General features: G+C 50.8%; 1 protein-coding gene and 1 pseudogene across 1 annotated transcript in view; both read left to right on the forward strand.

Moving 5' to 3' along the window:
- ACER2 (alkaline ceramidase 2) overlaps nt 1-8,614 on the forward strand; it is a 31,621-nt gene extending 23,007 nt beyond the window's left edge. Inside the window, exons 4-6 of the mRNA XM_004706552.2 lie at nt 3,274-3,411; nt 6,548-6,685; nt 8,346-8,614. Coding sequence (XP_004706609.1) covers nt 3,274-3,411; nt 6,548-6,685; nt 8,346-8,532 — 463 coding nt within the window. The 3' untranslated portion in view covers nt 8,533-8,614. The remainder of the gene's footprint in view (nt 1-3,273; nt 3,412-6,547; nt 6,686-8,345) is intronic.
- An 8,970-nt stretch (nt 8,615-17,584) lies between these two features.
- The window catches only part of LOC101649930, a 49,808-nt pseudogene continuing 48,631 nt past the window's right edge, over nt 17,585-18,761 (forward strand).

Below are 18,761 nucleotides of genomic sequence, written 5' to 3' on the forward strand. Positions count from 1 at the left end.
ACACAATTGATGTATGTATGGATTGTGATAAGAGTTGTATGAGCCCCTAATAAAATGATTAAAAAAAAATCACCTGGGAACCCTGCAGGGGCAGTTCTACGTCTAGGGTGGCTATGCATAGGAATGGGCTCGATGGCATGAGTTTGGTTTGGGTTTTAAAGGGACATCTATCAATCAAGTGATTGATAGAACAAGGGGGACAGGGTCCCCGATGGTGGGCAACCAAGGCTTTAAACAGCAGCTCACGACAGCAACAGGAGCAGCTGCACTTGGGTCTTTTGGGTTGCGAGCTTTGGCTTGGAGAACAAAGGACAAAGGGGCTCATAGGGGTCCCTGAGTTTGTCTTCCAGGACGAAACCAGAATGTGCTGGAAAGTAGAAAACAGGACCAGTTGGGCTGCCTGCCATTGTTTGGAACCACCCTGTCGGTCCTGGAATTTCTAGCTCTCCATTGTACTGAGGGCCTCTGGTTTTCTGCTGGCCCCGTGACCTGTGTTGACTTCTGCCCGCTGCAGAATTGTGTGTTCACCGGACATCCTTCCAGCTCAGCCACCCTCCCCACACACATTCCTCCAGGGCTGCAGGACCTAACCTGGGGAGCTGTCTGTGGACACTGCCGGCCTGGAAGCTGGCTGTCTTGGCACCTGTCGGCAGTCCTATAAATAGTGGCCCCCTGACCATTGCAGCCCCAGCTCCAGCAGATGCCCCCAGAGGGAGCGATCCCGTTACGATGTTGGGGTGCTGCTGTTGCTGGTGGCTGGTTGGTTGGTCCTGGCTCCCCGTGTTTTTTTTTACAGCTGTGTCCTTTCAGGTGCAGATGGCCAGACTGCTTCCCGAGACGTGGATCTGGATGGGTTCGAACCCCCAACCATTCCACCCAAAGCTGAGCATGTGTCTGTTTGTACCACCCAGCGACTTCACCAGTAATAATGCTAGTTAACATAACACACTCAGTGGCAGCAATGATCACGGTCATAATGAAGTTCATGAGCACCTACCCAAAGGAGTCGCTGGTGGTGCCACTGGTTAAACACGCCACAGCTCAATGGAAGGCTGGCATCTGAAAGGCCTGGTGTTCTCAAAGATGCCAGCCACCTAAGACCCGGAAATGCAGGGGGGAAGCCAGAGTCAGAACTCCGGCTTTTGGCTCACCTGTGCCAGGCACAGTGGTAAGTGCTTTCACACTCCCATGAACTATAAGACGCGGGACAGGAGCCCCAGCGACGCTGTCGGCTAAGTGTGGGACTGCAAACCACAAAGTCCGAGTTTCAAACCCATCAGCCGCCCCTGGGGAGACCCGTGAAGTGGTCTGCTCAGGCAAGGAGTTAAAGCCTCCGAACCCCTATTCAGGGCTCCTGTCTGTCGGAACGGATGCAATGGCAGTGCACATAGGTGAGGCAGGTTGCCTGGATTTTCCAGGTGGTCAGCTGGAGGCGTGGAGAGTCAGATGACTTGCTGCAAATCCCAGAGCTACCAAATGCTTAGGCGGGATTTCAATGCGCATCTTTCTAAGACCCAGGCGTCCCCAAACTACGGCCCACGGGCCACATGTGGCCCACCAAGGACATTTATCTGGGCCGCCGGGTGTTTTTGCTCCGTTTGTTTTTTTACTTCAAAATAAGATATGTGCAGTGTGCATAGGAATTTGTTCATTTTTTTTTTTTTTAAACTGTAGTCCGGCCCTCCAACGGGTCTGAGGGACAGTGAATTGGCCCCCTGTTTAAAAAGTTTGAGGACCCCTGGACTAAGCTCTGCGCTTTCACCATGCCTTGACCCTCTCTAAGCTGTGCCAGAACCCGAAAGCATTGGCCAGAAGGAGGTGATGCAACAAGGCAGCAGCTGCTGCTGTTTTGACCCCGTCTAAAAAGGCCAGATGGCATTGGCTTGCGTCATGTGACCTTAACCCTGCTGAGAGAGGGACTCTGTGTCCCCAGCGGCCATCCTGTGACGGCAACCGGGGGACTTTTGGGCTGCTAACCCTTCACCCAGGAGTGAAAGGATGCCCGCCAGGGCCAGGAGGGAAACAGGAGCCCTCTGAGGAGTTATGTACTCTTTGGCTCCTTTCCCATGCATGTAATTTTTCCTCTGCTTGAGGTTCGGGGCTCCCGTTTCTGTCCACACCAGTCAGAAAGCTGGCAGCTTGATCAATGACTTCCTGCGCCTTGCTGATAAACGGCTTCCCTCTTCTGGAACTAGAAGGCTCCCTGCGCTTTGATTCCTTGATTATGGCATCGCAACCCTACGGGTTTCCTTCACTGTGACTGGTTCCAGGGCTCTTGGCCAAAGTATATTGTGCTCCTGAGGAATCGCAGAAACTTCAGGAAAATCATGTGCTCCTGAAGTTTCAATCATGCAGGAGGCCGAAGAGGTCATCTTGCCCTGCCTTCTTGTTTCCTGCAAGAGGAGATAGAATCCCAGCGGGAGGAGAGGGAGCGCGGTCAGGGTCACGTTGCCGCCACTTCTGTCCCTTCTATCAAACCACCTCCCTGGAGGCAGCCAGGGCAGGGCCACTATTGCGCTAAGATTTGTCATGGTGACTGCTTGTCCACACATGTTCTAGTATATACTGGTGGTCAATTAAGTGAGTGTAGGGGTAGGTCTATGTGGAATAAGTTCTTGGGGCTTTCAGTTTTATATGCTGAACACCTAGCATGATGTGGGCTTTCACTTATTTCTATATTTTAAAACTAGGCAGTTTTTTAAAATGGCCTTTTTTATTTGTTATAAAAGTCATCGATGTTTACCCAGTAGTACAAGGATTGTCAAACTACACTCTATGGCCCCACTGGGATATACCGCCTGTTTTTGTAACTAATGTTTTATTGGTACATTGCCACCCTTGTCCATCTCTCTTTTGTCTAAGCAGCTGTGGCCAAAAATACTTACAGAAATAATGTGCCACCACTGGCTGTCAAACACCTAAAAAAATACAGGAAAGTAACCCTAAAGGGGAAAATTGCCCTTAACTCACCTTTAGGGACTTGGGTTGGTTCTAATTTTGCACTTACTAAAAAAAAAAAAAAAAAAAGCTTGGATAAAAAAAAAAAAGGCTTGTGTAATAACCAGTTGTGGCTAGACAGTTTTGCAAATCTCTGCTTATCTCCTGAGGAGAAATTCTTGCAAGTGGAAGACTGAGCGCTGGGTATGAATGTTTTTGTGTTTGAGGCTCTTGGTACTTTGTGCCATTTCCGTTCAGCCCAAGAACATTCAACAAACAAACGAAGGAAAAAACACTCCTTTGCTAATTGATTTGATTTTGCTTCCCCCCATTCAGGGGCAGGTTCAAAGCCGTGGTCTGTGTCCTGTCTGCGGTGACTACGTGCCTGGCGTTTGTTAAGCCCGCCATCAACAACATCTCTCTGATGACACTGGGAGTGCCTTGTACGGCTCTGCTCATTGCAGAGCTAAAGAGGTGGGTGCCCCTCTCTCGGCCTGCCCCGGACTCCTTTGAGCGGTTGGGGAGAAGTTTCCCCTTCAGAGGCAGTTAGCTCTTGACTGTTGGGTGGGAGTCAGATTTGAAGACCAAAATGTGACTGATCTCATTTTCGGAAGCAGGGGAGCAGCTAGTGCGTAGTGTGGGCGCAATACTCCAGGTGATGGGAGAGCTAGCCCAGCAAGAACACTCAAGAATCTGCCGGGCACGCAAGCTAAGCTGCTCGAAGTTACTTCTGTAGGAAAGGGAATAGGTTGTTCCGATGCCAAGAATAAGGAGACATCATGTCCTAGAGAGGCTATGGGGCCCCCTGGGTTAACATACTCGGCTGCTACGGGAAGCACTGGAGCTTGGAGTTTACCCAGAGGCACTGGAAGACGGGCTGGCAGTTTGCTTCCAAAATCCCAAAGCCATTGATAACCCGAGGAAGCATAGTTCTAGTCTGACCCAAGCAGATTGGACCGGAGAGCAACACACACACCACACACACACACACACACACACACACACACACACGGAAAAGGGGAAGGAGGCCTGGAAAATGATGAAACCTTAGTCCCAAATCGAATACTTTGGACTATGACAGATATATTCTCTGAGGCTCGGTTTCTCACCAGGGTGGGGTGTGCGTGTAAGCACGTTCCTTGGGGAGGCTGTGAACTCGGAGCTGACATCCAGATAACATTCGACTTCAGTCCTCTTGGAGATACTTCTGTCTTCCCCGGGCCAGACCAAGAAGCACCAAACCAAACTGCCCCTGTCTTATTCTCTTTGGAAACACTCCTCTTTCCCAGTGCTCATTTCAGCAGTGCATTTCCAAGACATGACTTTCTCCTGGTCACCCATGTGGAGTGTTGTAATCCACAACACCCCCTTCATGCGATGTGCTCCCTCAGAGTTTCGACTCTGCTTTCTTCTGAGAGGACAGAAACCCTTCTTTCCAGCTTTCTGCCTTGGGAGCGGCTTCAGATCGTCTGCACTAAAGGAGGGGTGCAGGGGAAGAGGGTGATTTCCACTTGCTGTTCTAGAGCTAGGAGCCTTGGTGGTTTGGCTGGGTAAGCACTGGACTGCAGATGACAGGGTCTGTGGGCCAAACCCACCAGCCGCTCTGTGGGAGGAAGAGAGGCTGCTTGCTCCTTAAAGAGGTCCAGCCTCGGAATCCCTCAGCTGATGGTCCTGGGCTAGGCTGCGAGCCAGGCGCAGAAGCCAACTTTTCTCCAGTCTGTCTATTTCAGTAGCCTTAAGGACAGGGAGAGACAGACCATTTCAGACACAGGCTGATGTTGGGCCTAGAATAAATATGGCAGGCCCTTTCTGAAAGAAAAACAGATAGTGGACTAATGTATTTACGTGCATCCTATTTTTTTTTTTTTTACAAACTGCACAACTCCTGTACTTCATTGCACATTCATACTCTGCAGGTTACATAGGTGTCTGTGTGGAACCATGCCACAGGTGGTCTCTGCCTCTGCTGACTTCACAAGGGTGGGTGGAGCATCTAAAGCAGTGGTTTGTAACCTGTGGGTCGTGACCCCTTTGGGGGTCGAACGACCCTTTCACATGGGGTCTCCTGATTCATAACAGTAGCAAAATGACAGTGATGAAGTAGCAGTGAAAATAATTTTATGGTGGGGGGTTGAGAACCACTGATCTAACTGAACATCAGTCCAGGGCTGATTCCTGTGAGGCCGTGTTAGACATGCCTCTACCCTCCAACCAGTTCTGCCCCAGCCATCTCTGCCAATGCATTCTGGGTTTGATGACTCTGGCCACACAGAACTCCCAGATGGTACTTGAAACCACGAGGTTTATTAGGGAAGTTAGCAAGTTACTGTTCAGGATCCGAAATGCTCAGGACACAGTTCTTCACTCAGGTCAGCCTCTTCCCGTCCTTATGCCTCTGTTACACATGAACACGTTTATCATTTGCAGAGAGAGGCAGGCAGGCCTTTCTCTGGTCCTTGACCTCTCAGCCACTGGGCCCCTTGGCGTCTGCCCTGCTTGGACAATGCTATAAAGCTCCTTTAAGTGCTGCCAATAAATACCCAAAGGGCATGCCACTCTGCCATAAGACTCAGACAGAAGGCACTCAGCTCTAGTTCTATGGATCAGCAAACCTAGCCTCCGAGTGAGTTCCTGGAGGCAGCCCACTGCACAAGCGAGCCTCCTGCCTGAAGGCAGCTTTCTCTCTCTGTGGGCTTGGAAGCCCACTGCCTTGTGCTCCTGCTGCCGCCTCTGCTGCCACGGCTTCTTCAGTGTCACGTGCGGCTCTGCCTCCTGAACCAGGCAGTGCAGGGCAGTGGAATCAAAGGACATGCTCCGTTTGTAGCTCTTCTTTCTTGCTGGAAGTGCAATTTCCCGCTGCTTCCGAGATGGCTTGTTTTATACCCTGCAGGACGGCAACTCTTATTCCCACGTTCAGAGTTCCAACTCTTTACAATCACAGTGGGCCCTTGTTCACAGTCACAACTGTATCATATAATCCTATGGGCATCTTCCCCTAGCTCTTACCCAGACACATTAGGAAAAGCAGAAGTACACCCAGTCTGCATGGTCCCACCTAGTCGTTTGGGGGGAGTTATGCGAGATTTTGAAGGACTGAGGAGCCATCCCCTGTGGAGAAGGAACCCCGAAGGATGGGTTGAGAAGGACTCAGTCACCCCCCTCCCCTGCCTGTTAGGCATCTCCCCTCTCACCCCACTCCCCACAGCCATTGACTCCATTCCAACCCACTGTAGCCTACAGGACAGGGTTGACCTGCTGCACAGGGCTTCCAAGACCGTCGCTCTTTCTCCTGCTGAGTGGCTTGTGGGTTTGAACTGACAGCCTTCCATCAAGCAGTCCAATGCTTAACCTACTGCACCCGCCAATAAGATGGAAATAATTCACTTTATGGGCAACTCAGGGACAAGGAAGGAAAACTGCATCTGATTGTCTAGGATTTATTTCTGAAAAATGTGTCCCAGTGTGTTCTGAACCCCCTCATCCCATTCATTCAGCAAACGCTGAGAGCCTGGTATGTGCTGGGAAGAAGGAAGCAGTGTCGGAGACCCGAGCAGAAGTGGCCAGTGGTGGGTGGGAGCCCGGGCTGAAATGTCCTCTGTATCCCGTGCAGGTGTGACAACGTGCGTGTGTTTAAGTTAGGCCTCTTCTCTGGCCTCTGGTGGATGCTCGCCCTCTTCTGCTGGATCAGCGACCGCGCCTTCTGCGAGCTGCTGTCCTCCTTCCACTTCCCCTACCTGCACTGCGTGTGGTAAGTGGCCCTGCTGATGTAGACCTGGCTGCGAGGCAGGGGTCTGCACACACTGCCAGGTGCCCAGGGGTGCCATGGGGACAGGGCAGTGCCCACGTGAGCTTCTCTCCTCACCTGCACTGTCAGACGTTTCTGGAGCAGTGGGGGAAGAATTTTAAAAAGCAGAGTTGGCTTCAGAGAGCAGGCTTAGCCAAAATGTTGTCACTGTATGCTGAAAGGCTGTGGTCTCTTATCTCTAGCTCCATTATTAAAGCATCCAGGAGCTTGAAAACCCAATCTGTCACCTGAGCTAGACTAGCAAGAGCCTGTTGGGTGGAGCTGTGGTGTGTGGACAGGGTTGTTCCAGCGTAGGACTACGTCTCTGGGCCTGTGGTGAAAGCACAGGGCCTCACAGGTCATCTAGGGACAGTTACACCCACACCTCTTACAGGTAGGGACAGAAGCCCAGAGAAGGAAAGAGAATCATCCAGTAACCCAGTATCAACCACCTACTTAAATGAACTCAGCCTCAGGGTTCAATGATAGGGAATTAGAACAGCCATTCTTTGCAATACTCAGGTTACACTGTGGCAGTCAAATCGATGGAGCAAATCCATCTACGTTCCCACATACATGTAGGGTCTTGTATATATCTACTACAAGACCCAGCCGGCTCTACACTTAAGACTTGAGGACTTCGAGAAGGATTTGCAAAACTCAGAATGTAATGAAGCAGCCTAAGCTGGTGTTTCTAGTATCTCTTGGGATCTGTTGCCAGATGGTTCTTTGGTTCCAAGTTGACTCACATTCGTGGATTTATGGACCCTTTTTAATGTGCTTGTTGAGGTTTCATATACAGAGGATAATATGCACAGGCATTAAGTGTGCAGTCTGACTAATTTTGGTACGTGTGTAAACTTCACTGCCATCGAGTCACTGCTGACTCACAGCGACTCTCTAGGAAAGGGTAGTGCTGCCCTGTGAGTTTCCAGGAGTGTAACTCTACTCCTGTGTAAATTGATTATTTCTAACAATGTAAACACATAGAAATATAAAAATAATAATGGAACGAGAGGCCGAAGGCATTTTCTTGTGAGAAAGCTGAGCCTGTCCACTCCCCAAAGGATGTAAGCCTCAGTTGTGTCTTAGAGGGTGGCTGTGTTGGAATCAACTCCTTGGTAGTGATTCCTGTGATCAAGGAGGCGTATTTTAGTCATAAGGTGACCAGACGTCCCGCTTTTGGGGGGACAGTCCCGCTTTTTAACAATTTTTCCCGCATCCCGCAGCGTTTTTAAAAAGTCCCGATTTTTGGAAAGAATGCACCACAAGCTAGGGTATACGGTTTTCGGCTGCCATGTGGCTATTTCGCCAGGATGTGAGTTTTATCAATGGTGTCCCGCTTTACCAGTGTTAAAATCTGGTCACCTTAATAGATCACTCTTTTTAAGCCTTGTCCAGAGCTGCTCACGACGGATCAACTTCCGGCCATTCTGGGCATAGTTGGCCTCTTGATCCCGTCCTATTTCTACGAGGTCCCTGGGCGGTCATTATAGCTACGAGGGGGTGGGCGGATTCCCGGAGAGGGGCAGGCCTGGTAGACCTAGCTGGGCCTGCGTGCGTGCGTGCGTGCGTGCGTGCGTGCCCGTTGACGTCAGCTTCTGACCCTGGGCTCCTGTCGTAGGCACATCCTCATCTGCCTGGCCTCCTACCTGGGCTGCGTGTGCTTCGCCTACTTCGACGCCGCCTCGGAGATCCCCGAGCAAGGCCCGGTCATCAAGTTCTGGCCCAGCGAGAAGTGGGCCTTCATCGGTGTCCCCTACGTGTCCCTGCTGTGCGCCAGCAAGAAATCGCCCGTCAAGATCACGTGACGGCCGGGCCGCGGGGAGGCCCCTCGCTTCCTTTCCCTCTCGCCCTGGGCCCCGCTGGCTGGGGGCGGCCCCCGAGGGGCTCGCCGAGGGGGGGCAGGGACGGTTTGATTTTAAAATTCGCTTGTCTAGGGCTCTAGCTTACTTGTCTGCGCTGCCGGGACTCCGCCGTGCGTGCGGGGGGGGGAGAAGTCATTGTCTCCTCACCTGGGGGTGGGGGACTCGTCGTTTGCTTCCCATGCTGTGGGGGCGCCCGGCGCCACCAGCCATGCCGGGCTTCCTGGAGCGCGCCCCTCCCCCACCGGACCCTGCCCTTGGCAGGCCCTCAACCTCCATCCGACCCTGACCTGCTGTTAACAGACACACTAACTCTCAGATGGAAGCCTCTCAGAGAAGTTCATGTGGGACACCGGCCCTTCAAGGAAACCAAGCAAATCAGACACACAATGCGGTTTTGCTTTTTTAAAATCTGGGCTTCTCAACTCACCCAGGTTTTTCACCTGCCTTTGTGCATTCTAACTACCTCTGCTGAGAGTTGGAGACTTGATTTCAGAGGAGGGAAAAACGATGGAGCAAATCCCTCTGTGCCAAAAACGACGATCCACTTTTAGCTATTCTGGAAGATGAGCACAATTTTAAAATGTTGCGATCTCCCATCCCCACCCCACTCCCTGCTCTGTAGCCTAAAATCTCCAGAGGGCCAGCCTCGTGGGGCCCCCCAGCTCTGCAGTCAGCTGGCACTCAGCGAGACGGCCCAAAGGCCCCCCCTTCGAAGCAGGGCAGCATTTCTGGCTCAACACTTGGAGCAGGCCTGAAGGTTTTGTTTTGTTTTGTTTTGTTTTTGAGACGTTTCTCATTTGAAGCCTCCAGTCTATATGATGCTCTTCTGGAAATTAGCTTCAAGAATCTCGCCTCTTCTCCCATTCACTGCGGGAATCCAGCTGCACAGTCTCATTGGCCAGCGCGCACGGCGTCTGGACTGCTGGCTTCCTTAGGTGGTGGCAGCACTTCTTACACACGGACCCGTGGACTTGGGTTGTGTTTCCACAGCAGGGAAAAAAATATCTGTTGCCTTCTGAGTTTTTCTAGCTTGAACCAACACTGGCTACAACTAACCTCCTCTCCCTGAGCTCTGTGGAAGACTCCCGAACTGTCGGAAAGGCTTGAGGTGTGGAGTATCGCCCTCAGGGATACCCATTTAAGCTCAGGCATCCTGCTTTATGACATTCCATTGTGGGGTAGGGCCGGACAGATGAGCTCTTTCACCCATCTTAAGAATCTCCCAGTTTGGCAGTCTCGTTTTTTTTGTAAGGTGACCGGACATCCCGCTTTTGGCGGGACAGTCCCGATTTTTAACAAGTTTTCCAGCATCCCACAGCGTTTTAAAAATGTCCCGATTTTTGGAAAGAATGCACAACAAGCTAGGGTATACAGTTTTCGGCTGCCATGTGGCTATTTCGCCAGGATATGAATTTTATCAATGGTGTCCCACTTTTGTCTCACTTTACCAATGTTAAAATCTGGTTACCTTAGTTTTTGGCGTGTCCAGGAATTTATATCAACAGGATCCAATGCTAAAAGCCCAGTAAGGAAGTGACCACAGCCCGCAACAAGCGTTGGCTTGGTTTGCTGCCTGGGTTTTCACGTGGGCTTAGAGGACTGCTGTATGAAATCTTCCTGGAGCTCCATTGTAGGTCGTATCTTATTTAAATTTATTTTAAGGTTAATTGATAGCCTCTTGTTAATCATCTAGGAGGCAGTGAAAATGCAAGTAACTGGTGACCTCTCAGGGAGGAGAGTTGGCTATTGATGAGTGACCATGCAGTCTTGTCATTGTTAATGTATATATTTAAAAAATAATACTTGAAGGAAATACTGTGGAACCTCTGATGCACCCCAGTGAACCCTGGGGGTGGGGAGGTTGTGGACTAGAATAGAAAGATTGGTTCCTGGGAGACCAGCTTTGTTCAAAAGGGAAGTATCATACCATTATCACTTTTGGTTCCAATTCTATATAAAAATGCCTCCCACATGGCAGGTTTGGGGGACATTTTTAACTCAGCTGTATTGTGGCAGCGGAGAGATGGGCCGGGGGTGGAGTAGAATGGAGAGTGTAGGCAGTGTTTTGAGAGTGAGGTCAAATTTCTGTCTGCAGGCCTGCTTGGTGACAGGAGTGTGGTCTCCCCAGTCAGGAGGGGGCTGGTTCTCCCTTTGACCAGGTAGATCCTGGTGACCCCTCAGCGTCCTTGGCTTCCACCTTGCCCTTCCAACCGGAAATGGGGATACTGAGAGCTGCTGGGCATGTTTAATTACGCATGGGATTGAGTGCCCTGACATAGGGAGCTGCTTCGGTGCCTCTCCTACAAGACATGACTCCGGAGGCCAGCGCTCATTCACCTGCCAGGACGAGTGCTTTTGGTATGAGAAGCACTTACGCTTCCAGAGGTTGGTTCCAATCAGAGAGGAGGACTGGAAAAGAAACGTGGGATGGGGCTACATAAAACGGCGCAAGCATAACTCTCCTTTGCATTAGAACTCATCAGTGGGGACCAACCTGCTGTCTCTCCATCGCATTTTAAGCCGGACGCCTGGCATCACTCTGTAAAAGCAACGACGGGTCTCAAGAAAATTTGGACACTGAAGATCAGTCTAAGAAGCGAAAAAATTGCCTGTTTTTTGACTGCTTGCCTGCGCACAACCACTGCTAACATTTTTTATATATATTCTTCTAATATTTAAAAAATATCTGAGTAGATAACTCTTAAGACTCGCCCACAGCTAGGATGGAATATATGTGCCAGCCATCCTTCTTCAGAAAGCAGAATTTAGAAGACATTCAAGGTAGCTGTGCCCCTAAGGTCTAATCACTGGATTTTATGATGCAATATTGAGTCTTTTTTCTTTCTTTCATGTATCGTAACAGGAATGGGTCTGTCTTAGTTACTTCGTGCTGCTAAAACAATCACCACACGTGGGTGGCCTTAACCAGCAGGCATTTATTTGGAGAGTAGAAGTCCAAATTCAGGGCGCTGACTCTAGGGGAAGGTGTTTGTCTGCAGCTTCTGCTTGTGGGTTGTTGGAGATCTCCCTGTGTCCTGGCCTCTCTCTCTCTGCTGGTTTGTTTACTCTCACATCTTTAAAGAGATTGACTCGATACACCCGACAGTAGGAGTCCTGGCGGATTATACGTTGGGCTATTAACCAACAGGTCAGCAGTTGGTACCAGCTGGTTACCAGCTGCTCTGTGGGGAAAAGGTGAGATTTTCTAGCCCTGTAAGAGTCACAGCTTCTGAAACCCCAAGATACAGTTCTACTCTGCCCTAGAGGGCCCTCGCTGTGAGTCAGGATGGGCTCAGTGGCAGTGAGTTTGAGTTTGAGTCCTTGGGCACCCTGTACTAATCCTGCCCCACTGCCCAGCCCCTGCTGAGATTCTGAGCTACAGCAGAGAGGTGAGGATTGACAACCAGGATTTTGATGAAGACATAATCCACAACAGGCCCTAATAAGTGATCAACGGAATTGTACTTTGGGACTATGCCTCTGAAGTTAGATCAGAGTCCTCAGGAATAGCTTCTATAGGTAACCCTCGAGGTTTGGTATTTTCAGCATTTTAAAGCATGCGTACCTGATCTCACTGAACTGTGCAATCAAGACTCTTTCTCTTTTAAATAATGCAGGGACGTGGCAGTTTGACCCTTAAGGGTCCAGTCATGTTGGTTATCAGAATGACAATTCGATTTTTTGTTCTGCTTGTAATTTTACAAACTCAGTACCCAGCAGGAAGTGGACTTGGGTGATAAAAGCATAAATGCTGTCTGGCAGTGGGTAAAGTCAAGGATTCCTGTTGCCCAGGGCTGAATTCTCTTTCCCCTCCGGTAGATGGCATTTTTATAAAACCAGCACTTGGGTGAACTTGGTTAAGGTGTGCGGGTGACGAGCCATCCAGATCCATTTGGTAACAGGCTCTGTTTTTGGCAACTCTGCCTGCCCCTCCAAAGGGGTCCTACAACCTTGATCATGGACACAACCTTGATTACAGACTGAAGATCTTCTGAGGGGCCAAAGGCTCATGGCCATCCAGCATTGGCATCCTAAGAACTGCCCCCCACTCACGTTACATTGACTTTCTCAGGCACGAGGGTGTTCACCCAATTGGTGGGATAATCCCTTTCTCTTTTAATCCCATTTCCCCACAGGCATTTCCAAGGCCCCTGGAATAGTAGCTTCTTTTGCCAGCTGGGCATACCTGCACCAGCTGGAGGAGTGGCGAGGGCACCTCGGCTGCAAGTGGAACCTTCTTGGGCTCTTTAACTCTCGGGGCGACCACGGAACAATTGCTGGGGTCGGGGGCTGGAGACAGGTGAGGGCTGGGGCCCAGCCCCCACTCCCATTTCGTTTTCTGAGGGGTCCAGGAGTCCATCGAAACCCACCCAAGAAAAGAATGTGGGTGAGAGGAAGGCAGCATTCAGATTCTTTCTGACACTAAAATCTACTTCAGTCTTTGGGAGGTTTGGGCCGTGTCATTTCCGTGGCGCAGTGGGTTATACAGTGGTCTGATGACTCAGAGGAAGACTTGAGACTTTATGTTCCTGTTAAATATGCAATGTCAGACGTGCACAGGGGCAGTTCTATAATCCATGAGACTGTCCAGGAACGGTGACTGAAGAAGTTGGGATCCTACTTGGTAGGGCATGGGGATGTTAGGAAACCCTTGCTCCCCTCCTCTCCTAGCACTGCCGGCTCCCTACGGGGGAACCCCTCTTTTCCTGAGCCTGGCCTCACACAGCCCCACTTTCTCTGATGGTGCAATGGTTATGTGCTTGGATGCTTGCTGCAAGGCTGGGGGTTAAAACTCACCCTGACCCAAGAAATAAGAGCCTGGAGACCCCTCCGGGGCAGTTCAACTGGGTCCGAGGTCCCCTGTGTGCCATAATTGGCACCGCGGCATTGGACACCACCTTTGCCAGCCCACCTGCTTCTCTGTGAGGCCATCACACTTTCCATGTGTGCAGCCTTCTGGAATTACAGCTATCTCGCTTATGGTTTCAGACAGTCACTGACGTATTCGGAGTCACTACTTTTCTGTACACTTTCATATCGTGAACTTTGGCGTAATAAAAAAGTGAACTAAAAATGTGATACTTGCTTTTTACACATCATCAGACTCCTCGAGGGAATGAGTCCCTGGGCCTGGGGGACCAGGGCCATAGTCCCGGGGAACCTAAAGTTCGCTGGTATGAGAGTTCACACAGATGGTGTTCCACATCCCATGCGGAGAGTAGCAGTGGTGGTCTTCAAGGCTGGTGAGTAGCCATCACAGGTGCGTCTACTGGTCGCGTCTCATCTGGAGGAAGGAAAGGTGATGAAAATCAACACCTGTAAACAGTGGTTTACAGCCACCACACAAACATCAGTCTCCACACAACTAGAGACCAGAAGGGCTAGATGGTGCTCTGCTACCACACCAACCACTGTGGAAACCATCACGCAAGAAGGCCTTGAATAGAGTGGGAAAAAAATGTGAAACATGAATCAATCATTAAAGAGACCAGGCTTTCTGGTTGGGTCAAAACAGATGGGTCCCACACAAGGGATGAATGTATGGATTGTGATGAGATGGAAGAGCCCCCAATAAAAGTATGTAATAAAAAACAAACCCAAAACCAAAAAAGTTGGGTCCCTTAAGATTATGGCTCTTGGTCACTCTTCAGATCTGGAAGAGAACTGTCTCCTCTGGGAGAAGAACTACTATTGTAGGATCCACACGGCAGCCATTCCCCAAAGGCGAAGTTTAGAGGGTTGGGAAGAAGGGATGGACCGGAAGCAGAGGGCTGGGAAGTACTCCCGGGGTGGGGGTGGGGGCAGGGCGGAGAGGGGACTGCATACACAGTAGGTCCCATGTGTTGCCTGTGAAACTGATGATCTGCTATGTAAACCCTTTTGAAAGTGTGGTGTGGGGGTGTTTGTCCTCCATCTTCCTGGAGTGTATTTCAGCCCCACCCGTCTGCAGGTGGGGGCAGCCCCCCTCTCCCCTCATCAGCGCCACCTTTGTCTCTAATGGCATTTCCAGTCTTGGTGTGCTCGGGCCTGGCAGCCCCATTTCACCCGGAGCCCTCTATCTATGGCTGCTAACTCACAGACAGGGTAAGATGTACGTTATCTGCGTTTCTAGTGCATATTTCCCATGCAAACAAAACACCTGATTCAGCTGCTTTTCATATATTTGGAGTGCAGCAATTCTACCATCATTTAAAAATGTAAGGAAAAGCAAGAGTCAGTAGAGAGAGATTAAGTTGGTCTGAAAGTGGTGGACGGAGACGCCAGAAGGCGTTACAGACAAGGCACCCCAGCACGGCCCTGACAGGCCCAGAAATTCTCTAGAGAAGGGGGTCTGGGAGCAAAGAAAAGTGGAAAGGCCCAGTGGGTGGGAACGGAGAGACAGGTTCAGATTCCTGGAGCAACATTGCTCCCCTATGGCCTGTTAGGGTATTGCTAGCTGTGACTCGGGGAACCACGAATTGTCAGCGTGAAATCCAGCTCCACTTTTTCCGCGCAGGGCTGTGCTCCTGAGGGCTTTCCATGGCTATTTTTTGGGGAAGTAGATCGCCAGGCCTTTCTTTTGAGGCACAGCTGAACCTTATGATTAGCAGTCGAGAAAGTTAACCATTTGTGACGCCCAGGCACACAAGTGAAAATCTCCAACCCCCTGCCATCGAGTGGATTCTGACGGTGTTTATCCTATATGATATCCCACTCCTATAGAAGTCATTCTGGGGCAGAAAATGCCACGAGTTTTCTCTCCTGGTGGGTTTGAACCACCAGTAGTGTGGGGAGCAGCCTACCCGTGCTCACCAGCGCCACATAGGGCTCCTGGCACAAGTTCAGCCCTTCCCAATCCCCGGCACCCCAGTCCGGCTTTCGGGGGAGGGGTGGGGGGGGCTCCTTTCCTGGGAGTTTTGCGGCCGTTTCTGTGCCTTCCTTTCCTCTCCCCCTCCCATGTCTCACCCCACAGGTGTTTCATCCTACTGGGATTTCTGAAAAAGCGGCCAAATGCAATAAAGCAAATATTTTCGGGTATGAGGCGGTTTCAAAACGTGCGTGGAAAACGGAATAAGAAGATTATGGAATTTCCCCATGAACTTTTAGAACCTCCCTGCTTTTTAAAACCAACTCACACACACACCCCTACCCCGTGTGGCAGAGTAGAACTGTCCCCAAGGGTTCTCCTGGTTGTAATGTTTCTGGAAGCACATCGCCAGGTCTTTCCTGGCACAGTGCCCCCACCCCCACCTCTGCCCATTGATTTGTTAGCAGCCAAGCACTTAGCCCTTGTGCCACCAGGGTTGCTGGTACACTCCCTAGGAGTATTGTTTTCTTACAAGGAAATTTTATTTGTGAGCATATCACATAAGCTATCTTTCAAGTGAACCAAAAATCCGCACTACCTCAAGGACAGGCTAGAACTGTCCCTGCCGGCTTTCAACACTTCACCCGAGTAAAAAGCCCCCTCTTTCTCCCAAGGAGCAGCTGGTGGTTTCAAACTGCAGACGTCACAGTTAGCAACGTAATGTTTAACCACTAGACCACCAGGACTTTATTGATTCATTCCCCTACTTTATGAGGTTAGCATTCTTACTGTTGCTATTTTGATTATGAGAAAGCTCAGGCCCAGAGGCGCACAGCTCGAGCCCAGCCGTTGCCTGGCTGCCTGGGGGCTAGAGTGGGTCCAGAGATGCCCCAGAAGTCTGTAGGGGAGACCCAGGCGCTGAGACACCCCCGAGGGAGGCTTGGGCCTGCACATTGCATTGTCCGCCTTGGCCTCCCTGGAGAGTGTGTGCCTGCCCCTTGGCATTGGGAGGACAGAGGTGCACTTTTGAGTGGGGGTGGGTGGGCTCTGGGGGCTTGCGGCTTGGGAAAGGAATGGGCCCAGGTTCTGCAGGCATCTAGGGGCAGCTCTGGCCCCCGCCAACGAAGAGTGAGCGGGCGCTGCGCCGGGCGCCCCCCAGGGTGCAGTGCGGCGCAGCGCAGAAGCGCCCTGGCCGTCTCTGACTTGGTTTAAGAAGCTGTAGGCAGGAGAGCATCCCGATTGGATGCTCGCAGTCCAACTGTCTTGTCCTGAAGGGCTCCTCAAGGGGCCAGCCTAAACCGTCAGCGACCCAGACACACAGGGCCACCTACAACACCCCTACCCCCTTAAAAAAAGTTTAAAAAAAATTACAAACTCAAAAACAGTGCTCCACTGGCCATGGTCTGGGCCAAGGGGAGGTGTCAAGTCACTCCTTGTTCTGGGACCCCCAGGCCGCTTGCTCTCACAGTGTGCTGGCCACCAGCCTGGCTTCATCTTGCTGTGAAGGGACACATTCATTCCTAGTCAGGGGCCGGGGCATCTTCTCCATTTAACAGCTCTGGGCTGTGTATGGCCTAGTGGGTTACATTTTGGGGTTGTTAACCACAAGGTCAGCAGTTTGAAACCACCAGCTGCTCTATGGGAGAGGGAGGAGGCTTTTGGCTCCCAGAAAGCGTACCAGTCACGGAAACTCACAGGGCAGCTTTACCCTGTCCTACAGGGTTACTGTGAGTTGGGATCCCCCTGACCCCCCATGGCAGTGAGTTAGGCTTGGTATTGAGAGGCTATAGTCACTAAGGTGACCAGACGTCCCGCTTTTGGCGGGACAGTCCTGATTTTTAACAATTTTTCCCGCGTCCCGTGGCATTTTTTAAAAGTCCCGAATTTTGGAAAGAATGCACAACAAGCTAGGGTACACGGTTTTTGGCTGCCATGTGGCTATTTCACCAGGATAGGAGTTTTATCAATGGTGTCCCACTTTTGTCCCGCTTTACCAATGTTAAAATCTGGTCCCCTTACACTGCAGTGGCCAGAAGTCAGCAGGCATCATCAATGACAGCTGGAAAGGATAACATTTCTTGTTGCTGGCTTGCTGGATAGGAGATGTCTGCTCCTTCCGCCTGCCCGAGTCTCTGGTGAGGGCAGCATGCGTGTGAGTCAGGGGGGTTGGAGGGGGACATGCTTGTGAGTCACGGGGGCTGGAGGGGGATGGCCATCCACAATGCAAGGGAGATTGGCACCAACAACAGAGGTGAGTGAGGGGAAGCCACTGGGGGTTTGCATGAGTGAAAGGCAACAGAGGCAACTGCAGTTGTAGACATGATCCTGCAGGGGTCGTGGTCTAGGAGTAGCTTTGTGGATAGACATGTAGGCTGAACAGGTGTGGGAGGGGAGGGACAAAAACCAAATCAAATCAAACCGAAGCCAAAAAGTCTGTTGTAAGTGGGCATTTAAAACACAAGTACTGGTCTCTTCCCATCTAGAGGAAAGAAAACTGAAGAAAGTGACTCAAGGGAGCAATTAGTCTAAGGGGCTAATAATGTACCCCTAAGACACACGCTGAGACCATAAGAATGAAAGGGCTGTGTTCGCCCTGGTAGACTAGAGAACCAAATTCATAGACACTCATGTGTATGAAAAAGAACTTTATATCAAAGAGTAATTGTATAGTAAGAAAACATCCCAGCCCAGTCCAGATCAAGTCCATAAGTCTGATATTAGCTCAGATGTCCAATACCAATCTGTAAATTCCTCTTCAGACTCATGCAACACATGCAATGACACCAAATGCAGGAAGATCACAAGCCAGTGGGTGGAAAGTCTTGTGGATCCAGTGGCAGTGGAAGCATCGGTGACAGGGTCTCTCCATGTGGCTCCTCCAGCTCCAGGGCTCTGGCTGCATCAGTGTAGTTCCATGTGGCTTGTCAGCAGGGAGATGAAGCAGAGAGAGTCTCTTGCCTCCAGGGAGGAAGACAGGAGTTCCCAGAATCCAATGAAGCCTCCATGTGGGCCTGGCCTTCTCCTCAGGATTCTGGGAACTCCTGCCACGGATTCTGACTCCCAGTGACCCTGGACGCCAGGGTAGAACTGCCTCTGGGGTGTTTCTGAGACTGTAATTCTTTAGAAGAGTAGAAAGTCTCATCCTTTTCCCCCCATGGAGCAGCTGGTGGTTTTGAACTGCTGACAATTGTCACTAGGCTTCCATCCATTGTACCAATCCACCTTGTTGAAGGGCTTCCTCTTTTTTGTTGCCCTTCGACTTTACAAGCACGATGCCGTTTTCCAGGGTCTGGGCTCCCTTGATAATTGTTCCAAGTACACGAGGAGGAGTCTCGCCATTCTGGCTTCGAAGGCACATGCGGACAGTACTTCCCCTGACACCGCT

Source organism: Echinops telfairi, unplaced genomic scaffold, assembly GCF_000313985.2.
Source record: "Echinops telfairi isolate 266 unplaced genomic scaffold, ASM31398v2 ScPeMD7_25;HRSCAF=90, whole genome shotgun sequence".
Lineage (NCBI taxonomy): Eukaryota > Metazoa > Chordata > Mammalia > Afrosoricida > Tenrecidae > Echinops > Echinops telfairi.